The sequence below is a fragment of the Nansenia antarctica genome, assembly GCF_963989245.1.
Source record: "Nansenia antarctica genome assembly, chromosome: 14".
In the NCBI taxonomy this organism is placed as follows: Eukaryota; Metazoa; Chordata; class Actinopteri; order Argentiniformes; family Microstomatidae; genus Nansenia; species Nansenia antarctica.
Genome location: NC_137684.1, coordinates 10,562,126 through 10,575,787, shown reverse-complemented (window position 1 = coordinate 10,575,787; position 13,662 = coordinate 10,562,126). Strand labels below are relative to the sequence as shown.

Genomic DNA, 13,662 nt, shown 5'->3' with positions numbered 1-13,662 from the left:
CACTGCTGCTCTGTACCTCCTGGGCAGATCCTTTTTTCTCCAAAAGTTCCTCTTGCAATCACTCTGGGCTGGCACATGAGAATATTTAGTCTTATCGGTCCACAACACCTTGTTCCAGACCTCTGCGGGCTTTTTAGCAAACTGTAACCTGACCTTCCTTATTGAGGATGACTGGTCATGCAGTGACGCCTCTGTAGTTCGGCCTATAAGGTGTTCTGCGGATGGTAGTCTCTGACACACTCACGCTATGACACAAAGTGACTGTCAACTATGAGAGCGAGTGCTGGGTAGCCATGGAAATGGCTGGCAACAATTTGTGCCAGATAAATGGAAAAGTGAGTAATGATGCACACAGAGGTTGTTTTGATAGTGAAGCTTGGTTGATCTGAGAGAGATGCAAGAAAGAGAGGGAGGGGGGGCTGATAGCAGAGTGAGAGAGAGAGATAGACAGACAGACAGACAGACAAACAGACAGACAAATACAAGAAGCTGATAATAGTCATCAATAGTAAGGTATTCATACTGTGTTTTCTATGAAGGTTTTGTTTGGTTGCTTGGCACCTGTCTGAACTGCCTCTTCATTGCCTGTTGGCCTTATCAAAATACCATCAACAGGAACACGACAACTGGAAAAACGAACAGACTATAGATCAGAGGAAGAGATATCAGTGCTGAGATGTCAATGTCTCTAGACAAGATGCTATTATGGACAGCCTAGACTCCTGCTGAATCCCAAATCAACCCCTAGCCCTTAACTCCTATGCACCGTGTGGGCCTGCCACCTCAGGGAATTGGATAGGTCTAAACTAAATGAGGCATAGCACAGTTGTTTTGGGGGTTTTCTTAGTTATTCTTATTTGAAGAATTCTTTGGTCATCCACTGTAGAAGTCTTTTTTTTGATGATGTTCCAAACTGCTTTTGGCAAACCTAAGGTTTTCTTTCTGGTTGGTCAGCCTAATAGTGGCTTCCTTGACTTGTATTGACGCCTCTCTGGTCCTGATGTTGACAGACATCAATAGCAGACTCCAAAGGCAAAGGCAAAGCTTAGAATCGATACTACACATGGACAGCTCTCTTATGCTGCACAAATGATGTGACGGAACACACCTGACTGACCAGAAACCCCCGTCAAGCCAATTGTCCCGTTACGTTTGGTGCCCTGGAATAGGGGGGCTGTATATAAAAATGATTTTCATTTCTAAATATTGAAACCAATTATGTACACATATAGTCATGATATATTAACTTACCTAAAATCATGGCTGAATGTAGGGAAAACCTTTTGATTCTAAGAAACAATAACAAATGTGGAAGAATTTGCCGCTGTTGTCTGTTTGGTCAGTTTCGCGAAGCGTTCCTGTTCCAGTATCGCGAAGCGTTCTAGTAATGGCCATTTAGAACTCTGGGTTTAAAAAATTCTGTGACGATATGACGTAGCCACGAAATAGTGGGGCAATTTCCAGCAGAGATTAGATTAGATTAGATTAGATTAGATTAGATTAGATTAGATTAGATTAGATTAGATTAGATTCAACTTTATTGTCATTGCAGAGTATAAGTACGGTACCAGACAACGAAACTAAGATAATTCAAGTAAGACAATTCACTCACCAGCTTTTTTTGTCATGAGACTATCACGTTGTCCTTTTCACCTGTCACATGCTGTCCCTGTTTGACGTTCTAAAGTTTGAGTGCAAATGTGCTGAAATCGTGTACGAATATGCGTATTTAACCCTGTGAGACCATACTGAACCATGGGTTTTCTCTGGCTGCGGTTTAGACCATCACCCCATCCGGTGGTTCCATGAAAACCCACGAGCTGCTGCACCGCATCACGGGAGAGGGCCTGTCTGTGGAGTACTGCTTCAGCCGCCAGCCCTTCAGCCCCGACCCACACATGGTAGCGGTCCAGATCCAGTTCACCAACAGCGCCACGTCAGAGGCCAAGAACCTGCATCTGGAGGAGGCCAAGCTGCAGTCTGGCATGAGGATCAAGGAGTTCCTCGAAATCGGTCAGTGGACACTTTTTTTTTTTTTTTTTTTTTTTTTTTTTATCCCTTTTTTCACCCAATTTGGTAGCCAATTGAACCCAACCTAGCATCCAATTATCCCCTGCCTATTGCGAAGGATCCGCCGCACGACCCCGTGGCCGGCAGTCCCAGAAGAGGCCGCCAGGCAGACTAGCTGACTGGCTCCTCGAGCCCAGCACCTGTTATTCCGGCACCCCGGGGGCGCTGTTGCGCGACGGATCCTTGTCCGGAAATACTCCTATACCGCCCTCGGGAGCGGCCGCCCAATATGCCGCTCCCCGTGTGTGCCCCAGCCATATCCGGATCTGGCGAGCTGGGATACGATCCCAGTCCCCGGTGGGCAGCTTGCACTAGTGGCCAGTGCTTAGACCGCTACACCATGTCAGTGGACACTTTTGATCAACTAGGCATAAATGTTTTTATATATTTTTCTCATCTATACCCTTTTATTTATGTATTTATTTATTTATTAGTTTATTTAAAAGGGACAATGGACAGTCATTGACTCTCCCTGAGTTAGCTGGGTAGTTCAATTACATCAGCAGTCCCTGGGCAAGTAAATCCACAGGGAAATACGGCCTCAGATGGTATAAACAATTTAAAACAGAATTACACAGGACATAGTCAAATCACATCAAACAGAACTACAGGAAATAAAAACATCACAAAATTACAAGACATAGTAAAATCACATAAAAAACTCACTTTGGTAAGAAAGTATTTATAAGTAGTTATGTTGTGTAAGATACAATGTATGTTTACTCGTGAATAATTCATTTGGAATGATGGCACTACCAAGGTACGAATTAACCTCCTGTTTGGTGCATGTAAACAAAACACTATATCTGACTATTCTCTTTTTTCTCATTTTCTTAACTTGTGTCATCAGAGGTCCTACCTGCGGGTGAGACCGTTACCGTGGTGATGGGCATCGACTTCTGTGATTCCACACAGGCAGCTAACTTCCAGCTCTGGTGAGAGAGAGAGTAGGATTTTGATGTCACTCTCAACTCTGAGAAAAATAATGTATTACACACTATGGGTAACCCATTTAGCTTGAGCAAAAATAACTTGTCAACTTGACATAATCCAATTTGAGTTGAAAGGCCTTCCAAGTGAATCATGCCCATATCTCCTCTTCTCGTTGATTTCCAGCACTCATACCAGGAAGTTCTTTGTGTCGATCCAACCGCCGGTAGGAGAGCTGATGATGCCCATTTTCATGACAGAAAACGAGTTCAAGAAGGAACAAGGTGAGTGCAGGGACGTCTACATAGAAACCACTATGACTGACGACACAAAACACAACCAAACACATTGTTATTCACCCCCAAACCACACACAGGCCCCTCCAACATATCTGAAATGTCCCGTAGGCCCCATGATAGCAGGTAACATATTAAATGTGGGGGTAGTCACAACAGAGGCTGCGGTTCTCTCTGTATGCAGGTTTGAAATGAACCTTGGTGGATATATTATGCATGGATGGAAACCAAAGAACTGTTTTGAAAAAAATGCTGCATGACGTTTTGAAGTGAGACGGTTTCTTTTTGTTGATTACCCGTCGTTTCACAATTGATTATCTTTGTCTCTCTCAGGGTGTAGTCTCTCTCATGGTGGAGTTTGGGGTTGAAATAGTAGTTGAATCATGTCTATTTATTTGTGTCTCGCTAATATACTACAGTTTCCAACGGTTACCATACTCACTAACTATAACAATGGCATGAGACTACAGCGCTATCACTACTAACCTGGTCCACTCTTTACTAGGAAACCTTGCTCTTTGTTCACACCAGTCATAGCAGTTGTAAACTCTCAAGGACTAACAAAGGGCAAGGTTTTAACATCATACCAAACCATAGTGTGTGTTTAAACATGTCATATCCTCCGTTCCTTCCTCTTGTTACTGGTCCCAATAGAGAAGCTATTACAGAGTCTAGGTAAGTTTCCTTTGATAGACTTGTGATTGTCAGCTGTCTATGTGCCACCTGCCTTAACTCCCCCTCAACACAAGACTTCAACCTCCCCACTTTCCCCTCAACATCTCCCCTTGCTTCAAGCTGATCCCCACCCCCCACCCCTTTCCCCTCAGCGATTTCTAATGCCTGGGTGATACTGACCATGCATCTCTAGTTCGCTAAGCGGCAGTTACAACTGACCTGACCTAACTTGCATCCTAGCCTCTCACACTTACTCAGCCTCACCAGGAATGACTGGGAATGCTCCTGGATCCGATAATCCTGATCCACACTTTACCCCCACGTTAGCCAGCACAGTGGAATAGCGCCAGGAATGTCAAAAATGATGATGGCAGCCTTAGAAAGACACTGCATTTTAAAAGCATCATTCTCTTCATTCACAATTGTGTTATACGGGATGTAAACATTGATGAATGAAATAATTTCATTTGACAATGATAAAATATAGATATTTACCACGATGTGAAGTCAGCTAAATAATGAATACATACATTAGCCACATTCACCCAGACGTGTGTCTTTATGGTGAGAGGAGAGTGGCATGCTGCTTATGTTGCCTCACATTTTGATGAAGTTCTACTAGCAAGTTAGCGGTCAGGTATTGTCTTGCCATTCCACGTACAGTCCTGGAATACAGCTTGTCTTGCGCAAATACCCTATTTAAAGGGACAGTTCACTCTATAATCTAATTTCTGTGATCAACCACATGCAGTACCATCACTCAGATAGGTACAAAGACATGATTAAGTCCATATCCTGGTTGTTCAGCAACTTGCGATTCCACATGTTTTATTATGCTGGAGGTTAATGATGGTGTCTTATGGGCTTAAAACATGTCTTTGAAGGTGTGTGATTGATCACAGAAATTCGATTTTATTAGTGAGCTACCCCTTTAAGATTGGTACTCACAGTTTGGTAAAGAGAATGATGATAAATTGTAATTTGGGGGCAAGAGTTACTATAGTTTGTAGGAGAGGTTTGTCGGAATCATCTTAAAAAGGAATAGAATGATTAAGAAACTAATACTCTGAGGAGCCTTTCCTTTGTTTGGGAGGGATATGCATGTGCCAGGGGTGTGTGACAGACAGAGTTAATATGGCAGATAGCATAGATCTGCAACCTCACAGAAAATCACAGAGAATCCCCTCAGAACTGCTGTGATTCTACTTTCCTGCTAGTCATATGTAGTCATAGTCTAAGACTCAACCCTAAGGCAGATTTAGGCATGAATGCTTCTACTTGTGCAAATATTGGTGTGAGTAGGTGTAGGTGTACCCCAAGTAGTCCCTTATTTCCGACCCCTAGAGAACCTATAGTTGTATAGCTTGTAATGTAGATTCTTTGTAGTATCAAAATGGCGTATGGACACAAAAGCCTCCATATACCATGGCATATTACACAGGGAGGTTTGGTAAAGATTAAATGCATTAAATATCTCACATGTATCCAAATGGATTTCAGTTTACCTTCTCAAACAACACACATGGGGTACCTCAGTACTGGGTAAACATTGAATGGAATGTTTATGGCTTTCTACGCGGACCCTGGCTGTGCTGTGATCGACTCCTTGACCACTCTGCTGTTCTGACCCGTCCTCCCCTCCCCGTCCTCCCCCGCCACCCCCGTACAGGTCAGCTGATGGGCATGAACGAGATCACTGAGAAGCTGACCCTGGGAGAGTGCCAGAGTGACCACGCCATCGTCCAGAGGGTCACCACTGCAGCCAACCTCAGTAGAGTCCCCTGTGGCTCGGACAAGGAGTGCAGGTACGATGTGTACCGCTAGCTAGGTGCATGGCGTAGTTAGCAAAGTGGGCTTGGAGTACGGGTACGTGGACGTTACTATCATCAGGCCATGTTGCTAAGCAGGATGTAGAACTATTTTCTCATAAATAATAATAATAATAATAATACATTAGACTTATATATTGCTTTTCTAGACACTCAAAGACACTTTACAAACTGAAAAGATTGAGTAGTAAAATAACATTTTAATTAAAAAATAGATAAAAGAAAGTATAGGGGTCTAATTAATTTTTTGATTACTAAATCTAAATATAAGTGTCTTTAGGGTAAAGTACTTAGTGTAAAGTAGGATACACTATTAGGATAAACACTGACATTCGAATGTGAATGTGACTATATTCATATTGAATGGTAAATGTGTATGTGTCTATGTATCATATTTTGTTGCTGCTGCTCATACCTGTTGATTCACGTAACTTTTTTTGTCACCTGCTTTTTTTCTCTTTCACATTATCTTTGTTTCCACTCTTTGATACTCTGACCTTTGAACTTTGAACTCAGCCCTCCTGTTCCTCCTCCTCCTATGCCGATTCACAGGTTTGCTGGGAAGACAGTGACCAGTGGCAGCCTCGTGCTGGTCACCGTGGTGACCAAAGAAGAAGGGGCAGCCCAGCTGACGGTCAACTGTGAGAAAATGGTGATTGGTACGATGCTGGTTAAGGACATCCTCCAGGCCCTCACACAGTGATGGCCCTCACCCCCCCTAGTCCCCTGACCCCAGCATACTCCTACCATACTCCTACCCCCACCACCTGTGGAGCTCCTATGTCTCCCTCAGCTCTCACACACAACCACACGTTCATCATTTCTTGATCCACCCACCATCTATGCTTCCGAGTTCTCCCTCCCTGTCACTCATTTATTGATCTGTCCTGTATGCCGGTTTCAAGTTTCAACAAATGAGGCTTCTCCAAGACTTATAGATTGTGCATTTAACCAGAAAGAAATATTAGGTTTGTTTCCTCTTAGAGCCCCCACTTTAAGAAATTGCCTCGGGGAAATAATAGTGTCCTTACATGTTGTCATAACAAATTACAGAATGGCAGTGCTGTGCAAGATTTGTCAATGACAATCAGACATCTAAGTGTTACCTTGAATCCTTTAGTGTAAACGAATCAAAGTACAGTTATGAGTTTTACCCCCTGAATGCTGTACAGGTTTGATGTTATATCTAGGGAATGACGTGTATTATTTTATTTATTTATTTATTGAATTAATTTTGGAGGATCAGGTTTGAAAGAGAAAAAAAAATGAATTTCAGTTCTATTCAATATCTTTGCTTGCATCATTTCTAGTCCCTTTTTTGTGATGAACAATATTAGCTGAAGGAAAGACCATGCCTTGACTCTTGCTATGCTTAATTAGGACCATGGAGTTTCAGCTGAGTGAGAATGTAGCATGTAGACAAACACCCACTCACATGTTGTGTGAGACTAACAAATGATGCCTTTTTGTAAAGTTGAGTGGTAATGTGTTTGGAACACAATCTACATTGAACACCATCCTCTGTAAGTACAGTAACAGGGTATATCATTAAGAAAACAGTGGTCACTCCTCAATATTTCCTGTCAGCTTTTGTCTACTGAATGTTCATTATGGTTTTCTTTTCTATAACTAGAAAGTTCTTTGTTACTCCCGACCTTTACGTTTGGTTACTTATTACTTTGCAAACAACTGTAGAGCAGGTATGACTTTTAGTTACTACGGTAACTGTCATACCCATATGAAAGATCATTGAGTGGGACTAAGGGATGATGATGATGATGATGATGATGATGGTGGTGTGTGTGTGTGTGTGTGTGTGTGTGTGTGTGTGTGTGTGTGTGATGACTTGAAAATGTTCTCTGTTTGATTGAATAATTTACAAAAACGATAGGAAAAAAGAGTCTGTCCTCACTCTCATGCCTTTCCATAAATGTTTTGCATATCTTTTTTTGGGCATATCTTCCGGTCAGATATAAATTAAATAAATAGTAGGTTATCCACGTTTGCCTGCAGTACAAGAGTGTTACAATTGGTTTCTATGTGGTTGTACTGCCACGCCTACCTGCATACTGTGCTCTCTCTGAGAGCTAAATGTCTAATTATTTATTAATGTATTAATTAGTGGGCTTGGTTCAGCAAACAACCGTTTGGCGTTGCTATTTCATACTTGTCTGGGTAGCCTACATCAAAAGACAGGTATAAAACAGTGACCACTAGACTGTTCGGCTGTGTTGAATGAATTGCAATGAATTGTGGGATACCGTTTGTGGTGAAGGGATTTTTTTGGTTGACTTGGTGAAGGGGATATTTGGAGGGGGCAGAATTATCCCTTCCCTTGCTTACAACAGAATGGAATTGCCCTACTGTTCCCAACAACCAATCAACCACCACTCTTAATCACTCAGCCAGCCAACTCTCTGTCAGCCAACTCATCGGTCTGCCTATATCCTACTCACTGACCATCTTTTATCCATCTGTCCATCCTACTATCTCAGTCTTTCAACTTCCCAGCCATCATCTTTTCTTCCTATCTATCCCTCCCTCCCTCATCCATCCCATCCTGTCTTTCATCCATATATCTATCTATCTATCTATCTATCTATCTATCTATCTATCTATCTATCTATCTATCTATCCATCCATCCATCTATCCTCCAACCATCCTTCTCATGTATCTGCATACATGCTACCCTCTGACCATCACCAGAACCTCTTCATTTGATTGATATATTTATGATGTACCTCCCCTCTCACCTGTCCATGCTCTCTTTCATCTATCCATTCATCCATCCATCCATCCATCCATTCATCCAACCAACCGAATCACTCTTTAACTTTCTCCTTTTTCTAGTTGACTTATTCACAGTTTTTTTTGTTTGCCTGTTTGTTTGCTTGTGTTTCTTTTTTTCTTTCCTTTTTTTTGGGTGGGGGTTGGGGGGCTGTAGGAAGATGTAATTGTGTTTTGTCTCACCAAAGGACTTTGTCTTAATGCATCAAGCATCAATGCCTCAGTTAGCAAAGAGAGGTGGAACAATGAAAGATGTTGCTTCGTTTGATTTACTTTGGTTTGAGTTTACTTGATTTACTGCCTAAGTTTCAAGTCTTTGTTTGTCCATTATAGTACCAGTGTTGTTCCCCCGGTAAATATGTTAAGCTTTTGAACTTATCTCACTGTTACATGAAGTCATGATATAGTAAAAGAATGTAAGACATACTTTTTAGATGAGGTTTCAACTGCATCAGAGAGATGGTGAGAGGCAGATATTTCAAGGACGTTATATCTAAAGTCATACCTCACTCAGTCACATACTTCATGAAATTGAATATTGCTCTCATAACCCTGAACCACAATGTATAACACAGGTGTGACCTTTCTCTCTCAAAATGTCAACTTGCTGGAGCAATCTTTGAAAAGGTTACTATTATTGTTATTCCAATGCACACTGGCTTTCTCTTTCTGATGTCATGATTATGGTCTACCATATCTTCTGTGTGGTTGTGAAATAATGTGGTGTATTACAGCTTTATTTATTATACAAATTAAGATATCAATAAAATAGAAAAGATCAGCGATGGTGCCATGTTGATTAGCTTGTTTCTGTGTGGACATTTTCTTGTCTCTCAGTTTCTAATTGGGTTCAGTTTCTAATCCATCCCGTGTCCTGTGCCAATAAAATGCAACATGACAACATAAATACCCCAAAATAATTATGCATATAGTTTTTTTCCCCTTTTATTTACAGTTGGAAAAACAAAGCAATGTACTCAATTACACACATCGTGAGTTTAGAATTATAAGGTTCTATCTCCGTTTAGGGAAGTTCAGAGATATTGAGCGTCAAAGTTTTTACATTCCATTATGTTTTGTGAGATGGAACCTTTGTATTTTATTAATTACTAACTCAAAAATGTCAACATTTTAAAAATAACACCACACAGGCATTAATAAAAACCTAATGGATCAGATTATGTAAAAAAAAAAAAAAAACTCAATTTTGACAAAAGTCACGATATGTTGGAGGGGTCTGTGTGTGGTTTGGGGGTGAATAACAATGTGTTTGGTTGAGAACAAAAATGGAGATAGAACCTTATAATTCTATAATTCTAACGTCACGAAATGACAGCCACCATACTAATAATTAATAAGAAGGATTGTAATACATTGTATCCAAGGATGTGACGTCACTATCTGACCCTGCATGTGACCCTGCATGACCAGACAGCGTGCTGTGGTAGTGTACCCCTCCGCGAGCTCAGGTGGCCTCCAAACAAGTGGTTGAACAAGAACAAATAGTCTCATATTTCTGCAATTGACTGGGAAAATTGTGAAATTGTCTACTTCCTTGGTGAGTTGAAATGGCTTTGCAGGTTCAATGACTTCAAATAAGTTAAGAGGTTAACTTTAAAGAGGTGCAGTTTCAAACTAATGAACCCAGCTGCCCAGGGATAAATTGACGCACATTTTTCCAATCAAGGTGTCTGATTTCAGCCTCGGCACGCCCGCTCCCGCCGCCTCCACACTCCCAGACAGTAACTTCAAGCAACCCTGTGGGTTTATTGTGCTAATAAAATATGGCGTATTCAGTGGTAAGTAACCATTTAACTGTGTAGCTAAATGGACAAGCCGTTAAAATAGACAGACGTCTTCTCTTTTCTTTCAGAAGAAAGAGACGTCTTCTCTTTTCTTTCTTTCTTTACAGAACGAGTCTCTTTCTTCTTAGCTTTCTTAGCGCGTTTTTAGCCGTGTATGAAACTTGTGCATTTGTTCATGTTTAGCTCCTGTTTTAGCTAGTATCACTCTAGTACAGGGGTGTCCAAACTTTGTTCACAGAGGGCCACATACAGAAAACTATATTCAAGGCTTTTCTTGCATTCTGGTGAATTGATATGCACCAATTTGTGCCCTTTCTGCAGCAATTTATGGTGGAAAGTTCATTATTTATGTAAAGGAAAACACAATATTCAGGCACCAGATGACCATTCAAAATATAATGTAATATAATGCAATATAAGGCTCTCAGGCATTCTGTACTTTCAAATATGTATTCTCTGAGCAGTCAACATCAACTATCAGCTGTTTCGCTAGCGAAAACGAAAGCTAACTTATTCGCTGAACAGCGCCCCCGCCACCACATCGGCGCAATGCCGCAATTGCAGTTGGCCCGCGGGCCGTAGTTTGGACACCCCTGCTCTAGTATCACTCTAGTACAGTGGTCACCAACCTTTTTAAGCCCAAGATCCCTGACCTCGGCCTTGGTGAAGGCAAGATCTACCTATTGAAGCGTTGAGAGAAAAAGACAGCCAAGATAGTACTTTAAACTTAATGACGTTTATTTGCCTGTATTTTAATTAGATGCAATGCATTGGTCCAACATTAAAATTGATGCAACAACAAAAAAAAAGACTGTATCAAGCATATCAGGCAGCTGTCTTGCTTTAAGAATGGTACATAACTGAAATTCAATTCAAAGTTTGATTATGTAATTTCATTACAACACAAAAAAATAAAGGCATGGAATGGAGGAATGTATGATAAAATCATTTTGTTCATAGTAACGTTAGCTGACATTCTTGACATTTTGACACTTGACTGACTTAATTATTATTATTACTTATTAACATTGACAAACATATTTACAATTAGCATTTTATAAAGTAGAACTGTAATGTGTACTTTCTCAGTCAGTGCTAAGTGCAGTCATCTTATGCAGCATCACTTTTCACATCAAAACAAAAGTAAAACTAATGTGTACTTTCTCATATTATTAACATTGACAAACATATTTACAAGTATAGCATTTTATAAAGTAGAACTGTAATGTGTACTTGTGTCTCAGTCAGTGCTAAGTGCAGTCATCTTATGCAGCATTACTTTTCACATCGAAACAGTCATGTTACTCACTCAAGTCAGTGTGATGGTTGTGACTGGATACTGTCTACAAGTGCTTTGTAGTTTGGCTCATAGCTACTGACTGCCAGTCTGAGACAGTCTGTGAGGTGTCTGTCAGTAAGGCGGCTCCTGTACTTTGATTTGATTATTTTCATCTGTGAAAATGACATTTCACAGAGATATGTGGATCCAAAGTAGGCACTCACTCTTAGTGCACATGCAGTGAGAAGAGGAAACTTCTCTCTGCTGACAAGTCCCCAAAAGTCACTGTCCCTTGACCTGGCTTTCAGCTCTGTCATTTTGTAAATCAACCATCTCCATGTCAACTCCACTTGGCAAAGTAAATACTTGCTGGAATTTGGCTGCTACCTGCTCTATATCAATGGGCACAAATGGGTTTGAGACAAATGCAGCAATATCTCCCATGACATCTAACTCACCAAAACGCCGATTGAACTCTGTTGCCAGTTTGTCCAGGGGAGCACAGTACTGCTCAGGGTGAAAAGCATCATTGTCTTCCAAGGCCTGTGCCATTTTCTCCAGGTTGGGAAAGTGTGTCAGCCTCCCATTCTTTAGGTGTGTGTGGTCCAAACACCGAGCTTGGCCTTGAACCCATTTACTGTGCTTATCATGTGGGGAAGGTGTCGGTCTTTTCCCTGCAGCTCGTAGTTGAGTGCGTTCAGTTTTGCGGTTATGTCTGTCAGGAACCCCAGGTCCAGTAGCCACGCATCGTCTGCCAGTTCCTTGTGCTCCTCGTTCCTTGTAAGTAAGTAGGCCTAAGTAAGTAAAGCTTTATTTATATAGCACCTTTCATACAAGAAATGCAGCTCAAAGTGCTTTACAACAGGAATAAGAACATAAAGTGAATAAAAACATATATAAAAACATATACATGCATAGAATGAATATAAAAGCAGGGGGAAACAGTAAAAAGAAAAGGTAAAGATCTGACTTTCCACACCAATTTAAGTCCTTTGCCTATGAAAATATTTACTACCACTTGCCTTGTCGACAGGAACGTCTTGATCTCGGGCAGCAAGTCGACAAATCGCTGCAGCACTTTGCCGCGACTCAACCACCGCACATCAGCATGGAGAAGCAGGTCTCCGTAAGCAGCGTCGAGCTTGTCCAATAACGCTTTGAATAAGCGGTGCTGAAGCGCTTTCGCTCGAATCGAGTTGACTAGTTTCACCACCAGTGTCATTACATGGGAAAAGTCCAACACCTTACCAGCCAAGGCCTGCTGATGGATCACACAGTGATAATTGATGAAGGAGGGAAAATCAGGGTCATTACGACACAGTCCAATAAATCCATTGCGCGCACCGCGCATTGCTGGGGCCCCGTCAGTAGTAATCGCCACTAGTTTATGAATGGGTATGTCATTTTCACCGACATATTTTTTTAACTCATTGTAAATATCCACACCCCTCGTTTTCTCCTTTAAGTGCAAAAGAGTGAAGAAATCCACCTTTGTTGTAGAATCCTGGAAAACCATTTTGACAAATGTTTTTTTTGCGAGTCACGTAGCAGTACTATTCTCTTATCTGATTGGTCACTTTCATGCAGCATTTGCGACACAACAGTTTGCTAGAGAGAGAGAGGCGCGTGCAAAACATAGGCTCTTTGTGTATTTATTAAAAAGAAAAATACAAATAAAAAAATAAAAAATATCAATCAAAGATCTACAGGGAAAGTCTCAAAGATCTACCAGTCGATCGCGATCGACGGGTTGGTGACCACTACTCTAGTATCACTCAGGAGTCAGGACATGTGTTTTTTTGCATGTATGCAGACTCTTTCTATGCATTATTATCGTCAACCTAGTCTATAATTATATTTATTAATATTTTTACCATTTTAAATTGGATGTCATTCAACCCTTATGATGTGTGCAAGAACCCCCTACTGCTCAGCATCATGTGACTAAAGATGACAAGTTGTGAAGAAATGACAAGGCTTAAAGAGACAA

General features: G+C 41.1%; 1 protein-coding gene across 1 annotated transcript in view; it reads left to right on the top strand.

The window, feature by feature from the left end:
- Positions 1-6,503, top strand: part of ap3b2 (adaptor related protein complex 3 subunit beta 2) — a gene marked incomplete at both ends in the record, with an annotated part of 56,987 nt that extends 50,484 nt beyond the window's left edge. The window contains 5 exons of the mRNA XM_080545398.1: positions 1,782-2,013; positions 2,921-3,005; positions 3,187-3,284; positions 5,641-5,776; positions 6,317-6,503. Coding sequence (XP_080401524.1) covers positions 1,782-2,013; positions 2,921-3,005; positions 3,187-3,284; positions 5,641-5,776; positions 6,317-6,503 — 738 coding nt within the window. The remainder of the gene's footprint in view (positions 1-1,781; positions 2,014-2,920; positions 3,006-3,186; positions 3,285-5,640; positions 5,777-6,316) is intronic.
- Positions 6,504-13,662: the final 7,159 nt, after the last annotated feature.